The sequence below is a fragment of the Oncorhynchus mykiss genome, chromosome 13, assembly GCF_057628025.1.
Source record: "Oncorhynchus mykiss isolate SJ-2025 chromosome 13, ASM5762802v1, whole genome shotgun sequence".
NCBI classification, from domain to species: Eukaryota; Metazoa; Chordata; class Actinopteri; order Salmoniformes; family Salmonidae; genus Oncorhynchus; species Oncorhynchus mykiss.
This window is the reverse complement of record NC_143034.1, coordinates 16,079,808-16,102,507: the sequence shown is the minus strand read 5'-3', so window position 1 is coordinate 16,102,507 and position 22,700 is coordinate 16,079,808. Positions and strand designations below refer to the sequence as shown.

The 22,700-nt window shown below is 43.6% G+C and overlaps 4 protein-coding genes across 4 annotated transcripts in view; all 4 read left to right on the top strand.

The window, feature by feature from the left end:
* The first annotated feature begins 236 nt into the window (after positions 1-236).
* LOC149978745 (uncharacterized) lies at positions 237-2,344 on the top strand. The gene is made up of 6 exons (XM_090194315.1): positions 237-308; positions 546-890; positions 1,054-1,299; positions 1,400-1,732; positions 1,846-2,067; positions 2,292-2,344. The coding sequence occupies exons 1-6, from the start codon at positions 254-256 to the stop codon at positions 2,342-2,344; spliced, it is 1,254 nt and encodes a 417-aa protein (XP_090050441.1). The 5' UTR covers positions 237-253.
* A 6,623-nt stretch (positions 2,345-8,967) lies between these two features.
* LOC149978744 (uncharacterized) lies at positions 8,968-13,675 on the top strand. The gene is made up of 4 exons (XM_090194314.1): positions 8,968-8,971; positions 9,410-9,742; positions 9,812-10,063; positions 13,281-13,675. Exons 1-4 carry the CDS (start codon positions 8,968-8,970, stop codon positions 13,673-13,675), a joined length of 984 nt encoding a protein of 327 aa, XP_090050440.1.
* A 2,006-nt stretch (positions 13,676-15,681) lies between these two features.
* LOC118938179 (uncharacterized) overlaps positions 15,682-22,700 on the top strand; it is a 52,371-nt gene continuing 45,352 nt past the window's right edge. The window contains exons 1-3 of the mRNA XM_090194606.1: positions 15,682-16,116; positions 16,268-16,537; positions 16,775-17,038. Of these exons, the coding sequence (XP_090050732.1) occupies positions 16,038-16,116; positions 16,268-16,537; positions 16,775-17,038 (613 nt within the window). The 5' untranslated portion in view covers positions 15,682-16,037. The remainder of the gene's footprint in view (positions 16,117-16,267; positions 16,538-16,774; positions 17,039-22,700) is intronic.
* LOC149978743 (uncharacterized) lies at positions 17,152-21,469 on the top strand. Its single transcript, XM_090195492.1, has 5 exons — positions 17,152-17,409; positions 17,576-17,666; positions 17,772-17,826; positions 18,598-18,833; positions 20,008-21,469. Exons 1-5 carry the CDS (start codon positions 17,301-17,303, stop codon positions 20,117-20,119), a joined length of 603 nt encoding a protein of 200 aa, XP_090051618.1. The 5' UTR covers positions 17,152-17,300; the 3' UTR covers positions 20,120-21,469.

Below are 22,700 nucleotides of genomic sequence, written 5' to 3'. Positions count from 1 at the left end.
ACGTAGACAGACATGCAACACATCACACACATTACATACATAGTGCAGTAGACTTACAGACAGACAGTATTCACATAGACAACCATTTAGCACAATTCATAACACAACACAATATGAGCCTGGTTCATTTTCAGTAATGAGACCCTGTACCCCATTTACAATTTATACTTCAATGTATCAGGTGGAGTTATTCACCAGCTATAGAGTGAGTTGTTGTTTATGTTTCTAAGACTGCAGGGTGGGAGATGCAACAATGGCCTTGAGAACAGCAGGAAGTGTGTTGGTGGTCTTTCTCTGGTCTGTGACAGGTATGTTATTATTCATAATTTATATGTTTGTCAATCTACAGACATGTGTATTACATTTGCTTGTGTTCTGTTAGGCATCTCCACTTCACTTTAAATAGTTATGTTTTACACCTCACTGAGTGATGATTATCTGTGGTTTCCAATATGGCAACAAAGTGTGGACAAACCCTACCTTCAGTGTGAGCCAAATACCTTGTCCTAATTCTGATACCATTGTGATGTCTAACTGTGTTTCAGTGGTACTGGGTCAGGATGGCTGGAGTGTTACATACACCACTCAGAGTATCTGTACCTTGAAGGGGTCATCAGTGGATCTGTTCTGCTCTTACACATATCCCAGAGGTAAAGTCACAACAACCTTCTGGTTCACTAAAATGGAGGCTGGTATAGAACCTGAAGATCTAGGTCAGGACCCAGAGTATGCAGATCGTCTGGAGTATCACGGAGATAAGAAGAAAGACTGTACCCTGAAAATCACAGACCTGAGAGAGAGAGACTCAGCTACGTACAAGTTCAGATTATTAACAGATCAGGAAGGAGGGAAATATTCTGGAAGTCCTGGAGTCACTCTTTCTGTTACAGGTACAGTTACATTCAATATAGTTAAACTGTTGAATTCCATTTAGTTCAGGAAAATTGTCTTGGTTTGTGTTTATGTCTGTATAACATAGGATTTCCTCCATCTTTGTATTAGAGTGATAAGTCAGTGATAAAGGGATTTACAGTGATATTGTTTTTTCTCCAGGTCTTCAGGTGAAGGTGAATGGTGGACATCAGGATAAGACACTGACCTGTAGCACCACCTGTACTCTGACTGACAACCCCACCTACATCTGGTACAAGAACGGACAACATCTAGATGAGAGCACCTCCCCCCAGTACAAATACTCAGTCTCCAGGAACTATGATGCCAGTTATTCCTGTGCTGTAAAAGGCCATGAGGACCTCCACTCTCCTGCAGTGTGTGAGTGTTCATTTAATACATTATACTGTGTGTTGGTTTCACTATGAGAACTTGAGAACTTTGAGCATCTCTAGAAAGAACTGAGAACACAATCCAATTGACCTCTTGTTATGTCACTGTGTTTCAGGTGTTCAGGGTCAGAGCTGCTACAGAGTGACTTACACCAAGAGGAGAATCTGTGTCTTGAAGGGGTCAACAGTGGACATATCCTGTACTTATGTTGGTTATTATTCCACCACATCATCATTCTGGTTTAGAAGTGATAAGTCGACCCCTGAAGACCTAACCAGAGACCCAGGGTATGCAAGTCGAGTGGAGTACACTGGAACATACGGAGTTCCCTTCACCCTGAGAATCTCAAATCTGAGAGAGGACGACTCAGCTGAGTATCGCTTCACTTTTAAAACAAACAACTTTGACTGGGGTCATAGTTTCCCAGGAACAACTCTGTTTGTCACAGGTAATATACTACACTGTATGATACAACTGTATATCATAATGAATTACAGGAGGAAATATATTAACCATCCTGTTAACACAGAGGTGTATGTGGTTTTATACATATTGTTTCAGGTCTGCAGGTGAAGGTGACTCCTGCTGCAGTGGGACAGAAGACACTGACCTGTATCACCACCTGTACTCTGACTGACAACCCCACCTACATCTGGTACAAGAACGGACAACATCTAGATGAGAGCACCTCCCCCCAGTACAAAGACCCAGTCTCCAGTAACTATGAAGACAGTTACTCCTGTGCTGTAAAAGGCCATGAGGATCTCCACTCTCCTGCAGTTTGTGAGTGTTTATTTAATAAGGGACAGATTGAAATTTACTGGGGGACGGGACAGGACTGGTCTTCAAAGTTTAAAATATTTTCACATGACCCTCCCCTTGTACTGTAAAATAAATGGAACACCCTCCCCCTCACAGAATTAACTCAAAATAATGTTTACGACCACAAATAAGAATAACTGTAGCGACCTGCACTTATAAACGTGATACCGACTTTGCCACTTCAGCCTGCTTTTGTGGCCTGATCGATGCCACGCAGGGCTACGGGCCAGAAGGTTGAGGGTTCCTGACCACCACAGACCAATCAATCAATCAAATTTATTTTATATAGCCCTTCGTACATCAGCTGATATCTCAAAGTGCTGTACAGAAACCCAGCCTAAAACCCCAAACAGCAAGCAATGCAGGTGAAGAAGCACGGTGGCTAGGAAAAACTCCCTAGAAAGGCCAAAACCTAGGAAGAAACCTAGAGAGGAACCAGGCTATGTGGGGTGGCCAGTCCTCTTCTGGCTGTGCCGGGTGGAGATTATAACAAAACATGGTCAAGATGTTCAAATGTTCATAAATGACCAGCATGGTCGAATAATAATAAGGCAGAATAGTTGAAACTGGAGCAGCAGCACAGTCAGGTGGACTGGGGACAGCAAGGAGTCATCATGTCAGGTATTCCTGGGGCATGGTCCTAGGGCTCAGGTCCTCCGAGAGAGAGAAAGAAAGAGAGAATTAGAGAGAGCATATGTGGGATGGCCAGTCCTCTTCTGGCTGTGCCGGGTGGAGATTATAACAGAACATGGCCAAGATGTTCAAATGTTCATAAATGATCAGCATGGTCGAATAATAATAAGGCAGAACAGTTGAAACTGGAGCAGCAGCACAGCCAGGTGGACTGGGGACAGCAAGGAGTCATCATGTCAGGTAGTCCTGGGGCATGGTCCTAGGGCTCAGGTCCTCCGAGAGAGAGAAAGAGAGAAGGAGAGAATTAGAGAACGCACACTTAGATTCACACAGGACACCGAATAGGACAGGAGAAGTACTCCAGATATAACAAACTGACCCTAGCCCCCCGACACATAAACTACTGCAGCATAAATACTGGAGGCTGAGACAGGAGGGGTCAGGAGACACTGTGGCCCACTCCGAGGACACCCCCGGACAGGGCCAAACAGGAAGGATATAACCCCACCCACTTTGCCAAAGCACAGCCCCCACACCACTAGAGGGATATCTTCAACCACCAACTTACCATCCTGAGACAAGGCTGAGTATAGCCCACAAAGACCTCCGCCACGGCACAACTTAAGGGGGGGGGGGGGGGGCGCCAACCCAGACAGGATGACCACATCAGTGACTCAACCCACTCAGGTGACGCACCTCCTCCAGGGACGGCATGAGAGAGCCCCAGTAAAGCCAGTGACTCAGCCCCTGTAATAGGGTTAGAGGCAGAGAATCCCAGTGGAAAGAGGGGAACCGGCCAGGCAGAGACAGCAAGGGTGGTTCGTTGCTCCAGAGCCTTTCCGTTCACCCTCCCACTCCTGGGCCAGACTACACTCAATCATATGACCCACTGAAGAGATGAGTCTTCAGTAGAGACTTAAAGGTTGAGACCGAGTTTGCGTCTCTGACATGGGTAGGCAGACCGTTCCATAAAAATGGAGCTCTATAGGAGAAAGCCCTGCCTCCAGCTGTTTGCTTAAAAATTCTAGGGACAATTAGGAGGCCTGCGTCTTGTGACCGTAGCGTACGTGTAGGTATGTACGGCAGGACCAAATCAGAGAGATAGATAGGAGCAAGCCCATGTAATGCTTTGTAGGTTAGCAGTAAAACCTTGAAATCAGCCCTTGCTTTGACAGGAAGCCAGTGTAGAGAGGCTAGCACTGGAGTAATATGATCAAATTTTTTTGGTTCTAGTCAGGATTCTAGCAGCCGTATTTAGCACTAACTGAAGTTTATTTAGTGCTTTATCCGGGTAGCCGGAAAGTAGAGCATTGCAGTAGTCTAACCTGGAAGTGACAAAAGCATGGATTAATTTTTCTGCATCATTTTTGGACAGAAAGTTCCTGATTTTTGCAATGTTACGTAGATGGAAAAAAGCTGTCCTTGAAATGGTCTTGATATGTTCTTCAAAAGAGAGATCAGGGTCCAGAGTAACGCCGAGGTCCTTCACAGTTTTATTTGAGACGACTGTACAACCATTAAGATTAATTGTCAGATTCAACAGAAGATCTCTTTGTTTCTTGGGACCTAGAACAAGCATCTCTGTTTTGTCCGAGTTTAAAAGTAGAAAGTTTGCAGCCATCCACTTCCTTATGTCTGAAACACATTCTTCTAGCAAGGGCAATTTTGGGGCTTCACCATGTTTAATTGAAATGTACAGCTGTGTGTCATCTGCATAGCAGTGAAAGTTAACATTATGTTTTCGAATAACATCCCCAAGAGGTAAAATATATAGTGAAAACAATAGTGGTCCTAAAACGGAACCTTGAGGAACACCGAAATTTACAGTTGATTTGTCAGAGGACAGACCATTCACAGAGACAAACTGATATCTTTCCGACAGATAAGATCTAAACCAGGCCAGAACTTGTCCGTGTAGACCAATTTGGGTTTCCAATCTTTCCAAAAGAATGTGGTGATCGATGGTATCAAAAGCAGCACTAAGGTCTAGGAGCACGAGGACAGATGCAGAGCCTCGGTCCGATGCCATTAAAATGTCATTTACCACCTTCACAAGTGCCGTCTCAGTGCTATGATGGGGTCTAAAACCAGACTGAAGCATTTCGTATACATTGTTTGTCTTCAGGAAGGCAGTGAGTTGTTGCGCAACAGCCTTTTCTAAAATTTTTGAGAGGAATGGAAGATTCGATATAGGCCGATAGTTTTTTATATTTTCTGGGTCAAGGTTTGGCTTTTTCAAGAGAGGCTTTATTACTGCCACTTTTAGTGAGTTTGGTACACATCCGGTGGATAGAGAGCCGTTTATTATGTTCAACATAGTAGGGCCAAGCACAGGAAGCAGCTCTTTCAGTAGTTTAGTTGGAATAGGGTCCAGTATGCAGCTTGAAGGTTTAGAGGCCATGATTATTTTCATCATTGTGTCAAGAGATATAGTACTAAAACACTTGAGTGTCTCTCTTGATCCTAGGTCCTGGCAGAGTTGTGCAGACTCAGGACAACTGAGCTTTGAAGGAATACGCAGATTTAAGGAAGAGTCCGTAATTTGCTTTCTAATAATCATAATCTTTTCCTCAAAGAAGTTCATGAATTTATCACTGCTAAAGTGAAAGTCATCCTCTCTTGGGGAATGCTGCTTTTTAGTTAGCTTTGCGACAGTATCAAAAAGGAATTTCGGATTGTTCTTATTTTCCTCAATTAAGTTAGAAAAATAGGATGATCGAGCAGCAGTAAGGGCTCTTCGGTACTGCACAGTACTGTCTTTCCAAGCTAGTCGGAAGACTTCCAGTTTGGTGTGGCGCCATTTCCGTTCCAATTTTCTGGAAGCTTGCTTCAGAGCTCGGGTATTTTCTGTGTACCAGGGAGCTAGTTTCTTATGAGAAATGTTTTTAGTTTTTAGGGGTGCAACTGCATCTAGGGTATTGCGCAAGGTTAAGTTGAGTTCCTCAGTTAGGTGGTTAACTGATTTTTGTCCTCTGGCGTCCTTGGGTAGTCAGAAGGAGTCTGGAAGGACATCAAGGAATCTTTGTGTTGTCTGTGAATTTATAGCACGACTTTTGATGATCCTTGGTTGGGGTCTGAGCAGATTATTTGTTGCAATTGCAAACGTAATAAAATGGTGGTCCGATAGTCCAGGATTATGAGGAAAAACATTAAGATCCACAACATTTATTCCATGGGACAAAACTAGGTCCAGCGTATGACTGTGACAGTGAGTGGGTCCAGAGACATGTTGGACAAAACCCACTGAGTCGATGATGGCTCCGAAAGCCTTTTGGAGTGGGTCTGTGGACTTTTCCATGTGAATATTAAAGTCACCAAAGATTAGAATATTATCCGCTATGACTACAAGGTCCGATAGGAATTCAGGGAACTCAGTGAGGAACGCTGTATATGGCCCAGGAGGCCTGTAAACAGTAGCTATAAAAAGTGATTGAGTAGGCTGCATAGATTTCATGACTAGAAGCTCAAAAGACGAAAACGTCATTTTTTTTTTTGTAAATTGAAATTTGCTATCGTAAATGTTAGCAACACCTCCGCCTTTGCGGGATGCACGGGGGATATGGTCACTAGTGTAGCCAGGAGGTGAGGCCTCATTTAACACAGTAAATTCATCAGGCTTAAGCCATGTTTCAGTCAGGCCAATCACATCAAGATTATGATCAGTGATTAGTTCATTGACTATAATTGCCTTTGAAGTAAGGGATCTAACATTAAGTAGCCCTATTTTGAGATGTGAGGTATCATGATCTCTTTCAATAATGACAGGAATGGAGGTGGTCTTTATCCTAGTGAGATTGCTAAGGCGAACACCGCCATGTTTAGTTTTGCCCAACCTAGGTCGAGGCACAGACACGGTCTCAATGGTGATAGCTGAGCTGACTACACTGACTGTGCTAGTGGCAGACTCCACTATGCTGGCAGGCTGGCTAACAGCCTGCTGCCTGGCCTGAGACAAGCTCACCCTGCCTGTTCTATTACACTGCCATCATATACAAAATATATGCAACACATTTTCCACCAACAGGTTTCTTTGCCAATGCAGCACACAACCAATAAACAAAGCATACTGACTTCAGACACTTCAATGTCATGGTTTGTGTTTTCAACACCACAATACATAGACAATGTAAATCTGGACAAACAGAGAATACATCCCTCCCTACCTTGTAGTCTGACCCAGTATTGAAGGCTTGACAATCTCTGAATGTCATTCAACTTTTTGGTGTTTTGTAACAAATGTCTCTTTCCGTTCATCAAATGGCTGCTGCTCAGTTTGGATTGACTGATTGATTTTATTTGTCAGTTAAAAGAATGCATACAGTGGGGAGAACAAGTATTTGATACACTGTCGATTTTGCAGGTTGTCCTACTTACAAAGCATGTAGAGGTCTGTAATTTTTATCATAGGTACACTTCAACTGTGAGAGACAGAATCTAAAACAAAAATCCAGAAAATCACTTTGTATGATTTTTAAGTAATTAATTAGCATTTTATTGCATGACATAAGTATTTGATCACCTACCAACCAGTAAGAATTCCGGCTCTCACAGACCTGTTAGTTTTTCTTTAGGAAGCCCTCCTGTTCTCCACTCATTACCTGTATTAACTGCACCTGTTTGAACTCGTTACCTGTATAAAAGACACCTGTCCACACACTCAATCAAAAAGACTCCAACCTCTCCACATTGGCCAAGACCAGAGAGCTGTGTAAGGACATCAGGGATAAAGTTGTAGAACAGCACAAGGCTGGGATAGGCTACAGGACAATAGGTAAGCAGCTTGGTGAGAAGGCAAAGCTGCTGCCGCAATTATTAGAAAATGGAAGAAGTTCAAGATGACAGTCAATCACCCTCGGTCTGGGGCTCCATGCAAGATCTCACCTTGTGGGGCATCAATGATCATGAGGAAGGTGAGGGATCAGCCCAGAACTACAGGGCAGGACCTGGTTAATGACCTGAAGAGAGCTGGGACCACAGTCTCAAAGAAAACCATTAGTAACACACTACACCGTCATGGATTAAAATCCTGCAGCGCACGCATGGTCCTCCTGCTCAAGCCAGCGCATGTCCAGGCCCGTCTGAAGTTTGCCAATGACCATATGGATGATCCAGAGGATGAATGGGTGAAGGTCATGTGGTCTGATGAGACAAAAATAGAGCTTTTTGGTCTAAACTCCACTCGCCGTGTTTGGAGGAAGAAGAAGGATGAGTACAACCCCAAGAACACCATCCCAACCGTGAAGCATGGAGGTGTAAACATCATTCTTTGGGGATGCTTTTCTGCAAAGGGGACAGGATGACTGCACCGTATTGAGGGGAGGATGGATGGGGCCATGTATCACGAGATCTTGGCCAACAACCTCCTTCCCTCAGTAAGAGTATTGAAGATGAGTTGTGGCTGGGTCTTCCAGCATGACAACGACCCGAAACACACAGCCAGGGCAACTAAGGAGTGGCTCCGTAAGAAGCATCTCAAGGTCCTGGAGTGGCCTAGCCAGTCTCCAGACGTGAACCCAATAGAAAATCTTTGGAGGGAGCTGAAAATCCGTATTGCCCAGCGACAGTCCCAAAACCTGAAGGATCTGGAGAAGGTCTGTATGGAGGAGTGGGCCAAAATCCCTGCTGCCGTGTGTGCAAACCTGGTCAAGAACTATAGGAAACATATGATCTCTGTAATTGCAAACAAAGGTTTCTGTACCAAATATTAGGTTCTGCTTTTCTGATGTATCAAATACTTATGTCATGCAATAAAATGCAAATTAATTACTTAAAAATCACACAATGTGATTTTCTTAATATTTGTTTTAGATTCCGTCTCTCACAGTTGAAGTGTACCTATGATAAAAATTACAGACCTCTACATGCTTTGTAAGTAGGAAAACCTGCAAAATCGGCAGTGTATCAAATACTTGTTCTCCCCACTGTATATAAACAATATTATTTTAAGTGAACAGGATTGGACAATAAAGTTGGTGACTTATTTTCATTGTGGTCCCTATGTTTTACATAAATACATTTACAATTATACTGAACAAAAATATAAACGCAACGTGCAACAATTTCAACCATTTTACTGAGTTACAGTTCATATAAGTGTAACGGATGTGAAACGGCTAGCTTAGTTAGCGGTGCACGCTAACTAGCGTTCCAATCGGTGACATCACTTTCTCTGAGACCTTGAAGTAGTAGTTCCCCTTGCTCTGCAAGGGCCGTGACTTTTGTGGAGCCATGGGTAACGATGCTTCGTGGGTGACTGTTGTTGATGTGGGCAGAGGGTCTCTGGTTCGCGCCCGGGTATGGGCGAGGGGACGGTCTAAAGTTATACTGTTACATAAGGTAATCAGTCAGATGAAATACTGTATATTCATTAGGTCCTAATCTATGGATTTCACATGACTGGGCAGGGTCACAACCATAGGTGGGCTTGGGAGGGCATAGGACCACCCACTGGGGAGCCAGGCCCAGCCAATCAGACTGAGGTTTTCCCAACAAAAGGGCTTTATCACAGACAGAATTACTCCTCAGTTTCATCAGCTCTCTGGGTGGCTGTAAAACTGTATACAATGTATATCAGTGTTGGTTTCATTTTGTAATATGAGATCTGTTAGCATTTCTAGATAGAACTGAGAATACAATCTAGTTGACCTCTTGTTATGTCACTGTGTTTCAGGTGTTCAGGGTCAGAGCTGCAACAGAGTGACTTACACCAAGAGGAGAATCTGTGTCTTGAAGGAGTCAACAGTGGACATATCCTGTACTTATGTTGGTTATTATTCCACCACATCATCATTCTGGTTTAGAAGTGATAAGTCGACCCCTGAAGACCTAACCACAAACCCAGGGTATGCAGGTCGTGTGGAGTACACTGGAACATACAGAGGTCCCTTCACCCTGAGAATCACAGATCTGAGAGAGGAGGACTCAGCTGGGTATCGCTTCACTTTTAAAGCAGACAACCTTGACTGGGGTCATAGTTTCCCAGGAACAACTCTGTCTGTCACAGGTAATACTACAACTGTAAATCATAATGAATTACAGGAGAAAATATATGAACCATCCTGTTAACACAGAGGTGTATGTGGTTTTATGCATATTGTTTCAGGTCTGCAGGTGAAGGTGACTCCTGCTGCAGAGGGACAGAATACACTGACCTGTAGCACCACCTGTACTCTGACTGACAACCCCACCTACATCTGGTACAAGAACGGACAACATCTAGATGAGAGCACCTCCCCCCAGTACAAAGACCCAGTCTCCAGTAACTATGAAGACAGTTACTCCTGTGCTGTAAAAGGCCATGAGGATCTCCACTCTCCTGCAGTTTGTGAGTGTTTATTTATTAAGGGGCAGATTGAAATTTACTGGGGGACGGGACAGGACTGGTCTTCAAAGTTTAAAATATTTTCACATGACCCTCCCCTTCTCCTGTAAAATAAAATAATGTTTACGACCACAAATAAGAATAACTGTAGCAACCTGCATTTATAAACGTGAATTCCGACTGATCGATGCCACGCAGGGCTACGGGCCAGAAGGTTGAGGGTTCCCGACCACCACAGACAAGCTCACCCTGCCTGTTCTATTACACTGCCATCATATACAAAATATATGCAACACATTTTCCACCAACAGGTTTCTGTGCCAATGCAGCACACAACCAATAAACAAAGCATACTGACTTCAGACACTTCAATGTCATGGTTTGTGTTTTCAACACCACAATACATAGACAATGTAAATCTGGACAAACAGAGAATACATCCCTCCCTACTGTAATGGTTTTCTTCATCTGAACGAGAGGCGGACCAAAGCGCAGCGTGGTTATTTTGACTCATGTTTTAATAAATCACTTCACATTAACAAACTAACAAAAACAAGAAACGTGAAAACCCAAAACAGCCCTATCTTGTGCAAAACACAGAGACAGGAACAATCACCCACAAACACACAGTGAAACCCAGGCTACCTAAGTATGATTCTCAATCAGAGACAACTAATGACACCTGCCTCTGATTGAGAACCATACTAGGCCGAAACATAGAAATACCCAAATCATAGAAAAACAAACATAGACTGCCCACCCCAACTCACGCCCTGACCATACTAAATAATGACAAAACAAAAGGAAATAAAGGTCAGAACGTGACAGTACCCCCCCCCCCCCCCTCCCAAAGGTGCGGACTCCGGCTGCAAAACCTTGACCTATAGGGGAGGGTCTGGGTGGGCGTCTGTCCGCGGTGGTGGCTCTGGCGCAGGACGCGGACCCCACTTCATCATTGTCTTAGTCCGCCTTATTGTCCGCCTCCGTGGCTTTCTCACCATGGCCACCCTTCTCAATGACCCCACTGGACAGAGGGGGGGCAGCTCGGGACAGAGGTGGGGCAGCTCGGGACAGAGGTGGGGCAGCTCGGGACAGAGATGGGGCAGCTCGGGACAGAGGTGGGGCAGCTCGGGACAGAGGTGGGGCAGCTCGGGACAGAGGTGGGACAGCTGCTCCGGACAGAGGTGGGACAGCTGCTCGGGACAGAGGTGGGACAGCTGCTCGGGACAGAGGGGCGGCTGCTCGGGACAGAGGGGCAGAAGCTCTGGACAGAGGGGTGGCAGCTCTGGACAGAGGGGCGGCGGCTCGGGACAGAGGGGCGGCGGCTCGGGACAGAGGGGCGGCGGCTCGGGACAGAGGGGCGGCGGCTCGGGACAGAGGGGCGGCGGCTCGGGACAGCGGGGCGGCTGCTCGGGACAGCGGGGCGGCTGCTCGGGACAGGGGGGCGGAAGCTCTGGACAGAGGGGCGGCAGCTCTGGACAGAGGGGCGGCGGCTCGGGACAGAGGGGCGGCGGCTCGGGACACAGGGGCGGCGGCTGTGGACAGAGGGGCGGCGGCTCGGGACAGAGGGGCGGCGGCTGTGGACAGAGGGGCGGCGGCTCGGGACAGAGGGGCTCTGGCGGCCCCTGGCTGACTGGCGGCACTGGTGGCCCCTGGCTGACTGGCGGCACTGGCGGCCCCTGGCTGACTGGCGGCACTGGCGGCCCCTGGCTGACTGGCGGCACTGGCGGCCCCTGGCTGACTGGCGGCACTGGCGGCCCCTGGCTGACTGGCGGCACTGGCGGCCCCTGGCTGACTGGCGGCACTGGCGGCCCCTGGCTGACTGGCGGCACTGGCGGCGCTGGGCAGACGGGCGGCACTGGCGCCGCTGGGCAGACGGGCGGCACTGGCGGCGCTGGGCAGACGGGCGGCACTGGGCAGACGTGCGGCACTGGCGGCGCTGGGCAGACGGGTGGCTCAGGCGGCGCTGGAGAGGAGGAAGGCTCTGGTAGCGCCGGAGAGGCGGGAGACTCCGGCAGCGCTGGAGAGGAGGGAGCCCCTGTAAGGATGGGCCGGAGAGACAGCCTGGTACGGGGGGCTGCCACCGGAGGGCTGGTGCGTGGAGGTGGTGACGGATAGACCGGGCCGCGCAGGCGCACTGGAGCTCTTGATCACCGAGCCTGCCCAACCTTACCCGGTTGAATGGTCCCGGTCGCCCTGCCAGTGCGGCGAGGTGGAATAGCCCGCACTGGGCTATGCAGGCGAACCGGGGACACCATGCGCAAGGTTGGTGCCATGTAAGCCGGCCCAAGGAGACGCACTGGCGGCCAGATGCGTAGAGCCGGCTTCATGGCATTTGGCTCGACACTCAATCTAGCCCGGCCGATACGCGGAGCTGGAATATACCACACCGGGCTATGCACCCGCACTGGGGACACCGTGCGCACCACTGCATAACACGGTGCCTGCCCGGTCTCTCTAGCCCCCCGGTAAGCACAGGGAGTTTGCTCAGGTCTCCTACCTGACATAGCCATACTCCCTGTTAGCCCCCCCCACCAAGAAATTTTGGGGGCTGACTCTCGGGCTTCCATCCGCTCTGCCGTGCTAGTTCCTCATAATGCCACCTCTCTGCTTTTGCTGCCTCCAGCTCGGCCTTGGGGCGGCAATATTCTCCTGGCTCTGCCCAGGGTCCTTTCCCGTCTAGAATCTCCTCCCAAGTCCATTTCTCCAAGTAGTGCAGCCTCATCCACTGCTGCTGCTGCTGCTCCTGCTGCTGCTGCCTCTGTTGCTGCTCCTGCTGCTGCAGATGAAATACTGTATATTCATTAGGTCCTAATCTATGGATTTCACATGACTGGGCAGGGTCACAACCATGGGTGGGCTTGGGAGGGCATAGGCCCACCCACTGGGGAGCCAGGCACAGCCAATCAGACTGAGGTTTTCCCAACAAAAGGGCTTTATCACAGACAGAATTACTCCTCAGTTTCATCAGCTGTCTGGGTGGCTGTTCTCAGATGATCCCGCAGGTGAAGAAGCCGGATGTGGAAATCCTGGGCTGAATGTAAAAAAACACACAATCCTCCCCAAAATAAAAACTAAATAGATCCCTAATACATCACTGTAAAACTGTATACAATGTATATCAGTGTTGGTTTCATTTTATAATATGAGAACTGTTAGCATTTCTAGATAGAACTGAGAATACAATCTGTTGACCTCTTGTTATGTCACTGAGTTTCAGGTGTTCAGGGTCAGAGCTGCAACAGAGTGACTTACACAGAGAGGAGAATCTGTGTCTTGAAGGGGTCAACAGTGGACATATCCTGTACTTATGTTGGTTATTATTCCACCACATCATCATTCTGGTTTAGAAGTGACAAGTCGACCCCTGAAGACCTAACCAGAGACCCAGGGTATGCAGGTCGTGTGGAGTACACTGGAACATACAGAGGTCCCTTCACCCTGAGAATCACAGATCTGAGAGAGGAGGACTCAGCTGGGTATCGCTTCACTTTTAAAGCAGACAACTTTGAATGGGGTCATAGTTTCCCAGGAACAATTATGTCTGTCACAGGTAATACTACCCTGTATGATACAACTGTAAATCATATTGAATTACAGGAGAAAATAAATTAACCATCCTGTTAACACAGAGGTGTATGTGGTTTTATACATATTGTTTCAGGTCTGCATGTGAAGGTGACTCTTGCTGCAGAGGGACAGAAGAGACTGACCTGTAGCACCACCTGTACTCTGACTGACAACCCCACCTACATCTGGTACAAGAACGGCCAACATCTAGATGAGAGCACCTCCCCCCAGTACAAATACTCAGTCTCCAATGACTATGTAGACAGTTACTCCTGTGCTGTAAAAGGCCATGAGGATCTCCACTCTCCTGCAGTTTGTGAGTGTTTATTTATTAATAAGGGACAGATTGAAATTTACTGTGGGACGGGACAGGACTGGTCTTCAAAGTTTAAAATATTTTCACATGACCCTCCCCTTTTACTGTAAAATAAATTGAACACCCTCGCCCTCATAGAATTAACTCAAAGTAATGTTTACGACCACAAATAAGAATAACTGTAGTGACCCTGCATTTATAAACGTGAATACCGACTTTGACACTTCAGCTTGCTTTTGTGGCCTGATCGATGTCACGCAGGGCTACGGGCCAGAAGGTTGAGGGTTCCCGACCACCACAGACAAGCTCACCCTGCCTGTTCTATTACACTGCCATCATATACAAAATATATACAACACATTTTCCACCAACAGGTTTCTTTGCCAATGCAGCACACAACCAATAAACAAAGCATACTGACTTCGGACACTTCAATGTCATGGTTTGTGTTTTCAACACCACAATAAATAGAGAATGTAAATCTGGACAAACAGAGAATACATCCCTCCCTACCTTGTAGTCTTACCCAGTATTGAAGGCTTGACAATCTCTGAATGTCATTCAACTTTTTGGTGTTTTGTAACAAATGTCTCTTTCCGTTCATCAAATGGCTGCTGCTCAGTTTGGATTGACTGATTGATTTTATTTGTCAGTTAAAGAAATACATATATAAACAATATTATTTTAAGTAAACAGGATTGTTGTTTTAAAGGATTGCACAATAAAGTTGGGGACTTATTTTCATTGTGGTCCCTATGTTTTACATAAATACATTTACAATTATATTGAACAAAAATATAAACGCAACGTGCAACAATTTCAACCATTTTACTGAGTTACAGTTCATATAAGGTAATCAGTCAGATGAAATACTGTATATTCATTAGGTCCTAATCTATGGATTTCAAATGACTGGGCAGGGTCACAACCATTTTACTGAGTTACAGTTCATATAAGGTAATCAGTCAGATGAAATACTGTATATTCATTAGGTCCTAATCTATGGATTTCACATGACTGGGCAGGGTCACAACCATTTTACTGAGTTACAGTTCATATAAGGTAATCAGTCAGATGAAATACTGTATATTCATTAGGTCCTAATCTATGGATTTCACATGACTGGGCAGGGTCACAACCATGGGTGGGCTTGGGAGGGCATAGGCCCACCCACTGGGGAGCCAGGCCCAGCCAATCAGACTGAGGTTTTCCCAACAAAAGGGCTTTATCACAGACAGAATTACTCCTCAGTTTCATCAGCTGTCTGAGTGGCTGTTCTCAGATGATCCCGCAGGTGAAGAAGCCGGATGTGGAAATCCTGGGCTGAATGTAAAAAAACACACAATCCTCCCCAAAATAAAAACTAAATAGATCCCTAATACATCACTGTAAAACTGTATACAATGTATATCAGTGTTGGTTTCATTTTATAATATGAGAACTGTTAGCATTTCTAGATAGAACTGAGAATACAATCTGTTGACCTCTTGTTATGTCACTGTGTTTCAGGTGTTTGGGGTCAGAGCTGCTACAGAGTGACTTACACCAATAGGATAATCTGTGTCTTGAAGAGGTCAACAGTGGACATATCCTGTACTTATGTTAGTTATTATTCCACCACATCATCATTCTGGTTTAGAAGTGATAAGTCGACCCCTGAAGACCTCACCACAGGCCCAGGGTATGCAGGTCGTGTGAAGTACACTGGAACATACAAAGGTCCCTTCACCCTGAGAATCAAAGATCTGAGAGAGGAGGACTCAGCTGAGTATCGCTTCACTTTTAAAACAGACAACTTTGAATGGGGTCATAGTTTCCCAGGAACAACTCTGTCTGTCACAGGTAATAAATACTACACTGTATGATACAACTGTAAATCATAATGAATTACAGGAGAAAATAAATTAACCATCCTGTTAACACAGAGGTGTATGTGGTTTTATACATATTGTTTCAGGTCTGCAGGTGAAGGTGACTCCTGCTGCAGAGGGACAGAAGACACTGACCTGTATCACCACCTGTACTCTGACTGACAACCCCACCTACATCTGGTACAGGAACAGACAACCTATAAAAGAGGACTCCTCCCCCATGTACTCCATCAGCAGTGAGGATGCAGACAGCTACTCCTGTGCTGTAAAATACAGTGATCTCAGCTCTCCTGCAGTGTGTGAGTACAGTACAATAGTACAGTATTCTACTTAGCAAGTATCATGTAAATTCAGGTAAACAAGACTTTATCAATAATTTTAGAACAAAAATTAAAAAAAAATACTAATTGCTAATATTGCTTTGATAAAATGTTTGGTCTTTTAAATCAGATAAACCGAAGAACACCTCAGTGTCAGTCAGTCCCTCTGGTGAAATAGTGGAGGGCAGTTCAGTGACTCTGACCTGCAGCAGTGATGCCAACCCACCTGTACAGAGTTACACCTGGTGGTACAAGAAGAATGGAGGTGACTATCAGAGTATGACAGGACCACAGCTTGTCTTCAATCAAATCCAGTCATCTGTCACTGAAGAGTACTACTGTGAGTCCCAGAATGAGATGGGGACAGACAGGTCTAGGACCATAAACATGGATGTGAAGTGTGAGTAAAGTACAGCTCAGTGTTTGAATGAGAAGGTAGCAAAACAATTATAACTAAATGAAATAGTCCTAAAGCATCTCCAAATGAGTATTTGTTAACGTTTTGTGTAAGTTAGAGTTTTAGATAGTTCTCTAACTAAACAGATAATTTATTTTTGACATGACATTTAATTTGTAAATATACTACTGTGGTAAATATACTAGTCATATCCCTTTGACAAATTCTCCTTTACATCAGATAAACCAAAGAGCACCTCAGTGTCAGTCAGTCCCTCTGGTGAAATAGTGGAGGGCAGTTCAGTGACTCTGACCTGCAGCAGTGATGCCAACCCACCTGTGGACAAATACACCTGGTACAAGAAGAACGTAACCTCACCAAAAGCATCAGGACAGAGTTACAGCATCACTAACATCATCTCTGAGGACAGTGGAGAATATCACTGTGAGACTGAGAATAAATATGGACGTCTCAACTCTTCTTCTGTGTTTGTGGACGTTCAGTGTAAGTTCACCTAACCTTATCTTTAATCAGAGGATCACATTTAAATTCATATTTCAATAACAAGTAAAACACTATTTAATACACTGTTGTTACATATTGTCCACCAGACGGCCCAAAGAACACCTCAGTGTCAGTCAGTCCCTCTGGTGAAATAGTGGAGGGCAGTTCAGTGACTCTGACCTGCAGCAGTGATGCCAACCCACCTGTGGACAAATACACCTGGTACTTTCAAAATGAGACTTTTCTAAATGGATGTGGACAGATGTACAACATCAGTAACTTCAAGTCGAAGGACAGTGGACATTACCACTGTGAGGCCTGGAATAGAAGAGGATCTAGGAACTCTACAGCTCTGATGATCATTTTACCAGGTGAAGTTTCATCTTATATATTTCAACACAAAATTATGTTTCAAACTAATATTAATAATTATACTTTATCTTATCATACTTTGTTTAATAATTATATATACTTTGAGATTAGATCAGTTAACAAATATTGCACTGTTGTTCCCATATCATCCATATTTTATTATAGGGAAACAAACCTCAGTTGTGACTGCAGCTGTAGGAATCATAGTGGTTGTTCTGGTTCTCATCCTCTGTCTCTCTGGACTCATGTGGTTCAGGTGAGAGATTCTTTTAAAGATTATTTCACTCCAACTCTTTTTTATTAACTTACTTTGTTCATTCATTCGTTCAATAATACATGTATGAATTAATGTGTAAACCAGGAAGAAGGCCTCCAAATCCACCTCTGACACAAGAGACACATCAGAGAATGTACAGGTGAGTCTGTTGGAATCAGAGAATGTACAGGTGAGTCTGTTGGAAACAGAGAATGTACAGGTGAGTCTGTTGGAAACAGAGAATGTACAGGTGAGTCTGTTGGAATCAGAGAATGTACAGGTGAGTCTGTTGGAAACAGAGAATGTACAGGTGAGTCTGTTGGAATCAGAGAATGTACAGGTGAGTCTGTTGGAATCAGAGAATGTACAGGTGAGTCTGTTGGAATCAGAGAATGTACAGGTGAGTCTGTTGGAAACAGAGAATGTACAGGTGAGTCTGTTGGAATCAGAGAATGTACAGGTGAGTCTGTTGGAAACAGAGAATGTACAGGTGAGTCTGTTGGAAACAGAGAATGTACAGGTGAGTCTGTTGGAAACAGAGAATGTACAGGTGAGTCTGTTGGAAACAGAGAATGTACAGGTGAGTCTGTTGGAATCAGAGAATGTACAGGTGAGTCTGTTGGAAACAGAGAATGTACAGGTGAGTCTGTTGGAAACAGAGAATGTACAGGTGAGTCTGTTGGAATCAGAGAATGTACAGGTGAGTCTGTTGGAAACAGAGAATGTACAGGTGAGTCTGTTGGAATCAGAGAATGTACAGGTGAGTCTGTTGGAAACAGAGAATGTACAGGTGAGTCTGTTGGAAACAGAGAATGTACAGGTGAGTCTGTTGGAAACAGAGAATGTACAGGTGAGTCTGTTGGAATCAGATTATGTGTATTGCTTGGTGGAACATTTCTACTCATTATGTTGTCTGTCCTCTTCCCATCAGAGAGACTCTAGTCCAGTGTATGAAAACGTCTCAAGCATGTCCACAGCCCATACTGCAGCACAGACAGCATCCACCGTCGACCAGGACGATGTCCACTACGCCAGCGTCCACTTCTCTAGCTCCAAAAACCAGGAAGTGCCTCTGTACTCCACCGTCCAGCTGTGTAAACCCCAGAAACAGGAAGAGGATGTCCAGTACGATGCTGTGAAATTCAACTGCCCCAGTAATGCCAACCGGTGAGCATAGTCTGCCATTAAAATAACATAGAGACATTTCTAGAGCATTGTGAATACACCACATTAAAGGAGAAGTTGGCTTTTTTACAACCAAATTTCTATTTTTTTATCTAAATGCCATGTTCCAGAAGGGTCCAGACACCTTTTTTTTGCAATTTCACTTGTTTTAGGGAAACCACCAATTCACTTCCTCATCCTCGTTGTGCAGTACAGAGGCTCTGAAAAAACATGAACAAATGCTCCAAAAACCCCCTAAGACGTCCTTTTAGAAACAGAAATATCTCAGTATAGTGATGCAGGTCTTTAGATGTAACAGTTGTACACATGACATTGTGTCATTCTGAACTTTATCCTTTTAGAAACAGAAATATCTCAGTGTAGTGATGCAGGTCTTTAGACGTAACAGTTGTACACATGACATTGTGTCATTCTGAACTTTATCCACAACGTTATATTCCGTTTTGTGTGACTCCTGCTGTTTCTCCGTCCAACTGTTCTATTCTCCGTGTATCAGGCTGCTAGAACGGACGAGAAGCATCGTTCAAGTCTCAACAACATGGAACATGACGTTACGGAGTTCAGAATGACACCATTTCATGTGTTCAACATCTAAAGACCTGCATCACTACAGACTTCTTAGAGCTTCTTAGTTTCTAAAAGGATGTTTTGGGGGGTTTCTGGAGCCCACTGACTGAACAACGAGGATGAGGAAGTGAATAGATGGTTGGGGATAGTTTCTCAAAAACGAGTGAAATCGCAAAAAGAATCTGCCCCTTCTATAACATACTATTTACATATCATTTTTTTAGATTTGGTTGTAAACAAGCTATATTCTTGATTACAGCTCATTCATATGTTGCTACTTATTGGAACGAGAAGACCATGATGTCATCAATAAGCAAAAGAGTTGACCCTCAGTGGCCACTAGTGATGTCATTTCATTAAACTACAAACCTAACAATGGAAATCTCAAGACAATTCCTATGTCTATAATGAGAGAGTGATGGTTTTGAGGAACTATTCTGTGTTCCAAATGGAACCCTATTCCTTATTTAGTGCACTACATTTCACCAGAACCTGAGAGGCCTTGCTCAAAGTAATGCACTATAAAGAGTATAAGAAGGGCTTTTTGCGGGATGCAGATTCTGTTTCATTTCTGTTTCTCTCTCCTCAGACCCACAGCAGCACAAGCAGCTGAGGAGGACTCCTCTGTTCTCTACAGTACAGTCAACAAACCTGAACCAAGAAGACCTGAACATTACAAACCCAGAACCAGGAAGACCTGAACACAACAAACCCTGAACCAGGAAGACCTGAACACAACAAACCCAGAACCAAGAAGACCTGAACACAACAAACCCAGAACCTAGACCTGAACTCAACAAACCCAGAACCAAGAGGACCTGAACACAACAAACCCTGAACCAGGAAGACCTGAACACAACAAACCCAGAACCAAGAAGACCTGAACACAACAAACCTGAACCAAGAAGACCTGAACACAACAAACCCAGAACCAAGAAGAACTGAACACAACATACCCAGAACCAAGAAGACCAGAACACAACAAACCCAGAACCAAGACCTGAACACAACATACCCAGAACCAAGAAGACCTGAACACAACAAACCCAGAACCAAGAGGACCTGAACACAACAAACCCAGAACCAAGAAAACCTGAACACAAGTTTGACAGAAACCCTGTATAGCTGGACCTGTATAGTCCAACTATAAGTGTTATAACAACAAAAGTGTTATAATAATGTATCATAAGATTTGCCATTTAGAAAATGCTTTCATCCAAAGCGACTTATAATTATGTGTGAATACATTTTACATGCAGGTGGCCCCATTGGGAATGGAAACCATGCACCATGCTCTACCACCTGACACACAGGACTACTGTATTCACACTTAGTCGGAGTGCTGATCTATGGTCAGTTTTGTCTTATAAACAATGCTGTACTTGTCCTCTTGCTCAGTTGTGCACCGGGGCCTCCCACTCCTCTTTCTATTCTGGTTAGAGTCAGTTTGCGCTGTTCTGTGAAGGGAGTAGTACGTTGTACGAGATCTTCAGTTTCTTGGCAATTTCTCGCATGGAATAGCCTTAATTTCTCTGAACAAGAATAGAATGATGAGTTTCAGAAGAAAGTTATTTGTTTCTTGCCATTTTGAGCCTGTAATCGAAGCCACAAATGCTGATACTCCAGATACTCAACGAGTCTAAGGCCAGTTTTATTGCTTCTTTAATCAGTTTTCAGCTGTGCTAATATAATTGCAAAAGGGTTTTCTAATGCTCAATTAGCCTTTTAAAATTATAAACTTGGATTAGCTAACACAATGTGCCATTGGAACACAGGAGTGATGGTTGCTGATAATGGGCCTCTGTACGCCTATGTAGATATTCCATAAAAAATCTGCCGTTTCCAGCTACAATAGTCATTTACAACATTAACCATGTCTACACTGTATTACTGATCGATTTGATGTTATTTTAATGGACAAAAAATGTGTTTTTCTTTAAAAAACTAAGACATTTCTAAGTGACCCCAAACTTTTGACCAGTAGTGTGTGTGTGTATATATATAAATTATTCTTATTTACATTTTTCATAAAAAAATATATAAAAAATATATATATATATCAAATTTATGAGATTATATATGAACATTCAATATTGTTTTTCTAATTTGTTTCTATTCCATTATATTATACAGTACTGTGCTGTTCTGTTACATTATACAGTACAGTACTATTCTATTACAGTATACAGTCCTGTACTATTCTATTACATTATACAGTACTGTGCTGTTCTGTTACATTATACAGTACAGTACTATTCTATTATATTATACAGTACTGTACTATTCTATTACATTATACAGTACTGTACTATTCTATTACATTATACAGTACTGTACTATTACAGTATTGTACTATTCTATTACATTATACAGTACTGTACTATTACAGTATTGTACTATTCTATTACATTATACAGTACTGTACTATTCTATTACATTATACAGTACTGTACTATTACAGTATTGTACTATTCTATTACATTATACAGTACTGTACTATTACAGTATTGTACTATTCTATTACATTATACAGTACTGTACTATTCTATTACATTATACAGTATTGTACTATTCTATTACAGTATACAGTACTGTACTATTACAGTATACAGTACTATTCTATTACATTATACAGTACTGTACTATTCTATTACATTATACAGTACTGTACTATTCTATTATATTATACAGTACTGTACTATTCTATTACAGTATACAGTACTGTACTATTCTATTCTATTATACAGTACTGTACTATTCTATTACATTATACAGTATTGTACTATTCTATTACAGTATACAGTACTGTACTATTACAGTATACAGTACTATTCTATTACAGTATACATTACTATTTTATTACAGTATACAGTACTATTCTATTACAGTATTGAACTATTCTCTTACATTATACAGTACTGTACTATTCTATTACATTATGCAGTACTGTACTATTCTATTACATTATACAGTACTGTACTATTCTATTACATTATGCAGTACTGTACTATTCTATTACATTATACAGTACTGTACTATTACAGTATACAGTACTATTCTATTACAGTATACATTACTATTTTATTACAGTATACAGTACTATTCTATTACAGTATTATACTATTCTATTACAGTATACAGTACTGTACTATTCTATTACATTATACAGTACAGTACTATTCTATTACAGTATACAGTACTGTACTATTCTGTTACATTATACAGTACAGTACTATTCTATTACATTATACAGTCCTGTACTATTCTATTACAGTCCTGTAC

Coding starts and splice junctions, on each gene's coding strand:
- LOC149978743 (XM_090195492.1), top strand. CDS start 17,301: ATGTACAACATCAGTAACTTCAAGTCGAAGGACAGTGGACATTACCAC. Junction 17,410..17,575: donor TCTGATGATCATTTTACCAG/GTGAAGTTTCAT, acceptor ATTTTATTATAG/GGAAACAAACCTCAGTTGTG. Junction 17,827..18,597: donor ACACATCAGAGAATGTACAG/GTGAGTCTGTTG, acceptor TCTTCCCATCAG/AGAGACTCTAGTCCAGTGTA.
- LOC149978745 (XM_090194315.1), top strand. CDS start 254: ATGGCCTTGAGAACAGCAGGAAGTGTGTTGGTGGTCTTTCTCTGGTCT. Junction 891..1,053: donor AGTCACTCTTTCTGTTACAG/GTACAGTTACAT, acceptor TTTTTTCTCCAG/GTCTTCAGGTGAAGGTGAAT. Junction 1,733..1,845: donor AACAACTCTGTTTGTCACAG/GTAATATACTAC, acceptor ATATTGTTTCAG/GTCTGCAGGTGAAGGTGACT.
- LOC149978744 (XM_090194314.1), top strand. Junction 9,743..9,811: donor AACAACTCTGTCTGTCACAG/GTAATACTACAA, acceptor GTTAACACAGAG/GTGTATGTGGTTTTATGCAT. Junction 10,064..13,280: donor TCTCCACTCTCCTGCAGTTT/GTGAGTGTTTAT, acceptor ACTGAGTTTCAG/GTGTTCAGGGTCAGAGCTGC.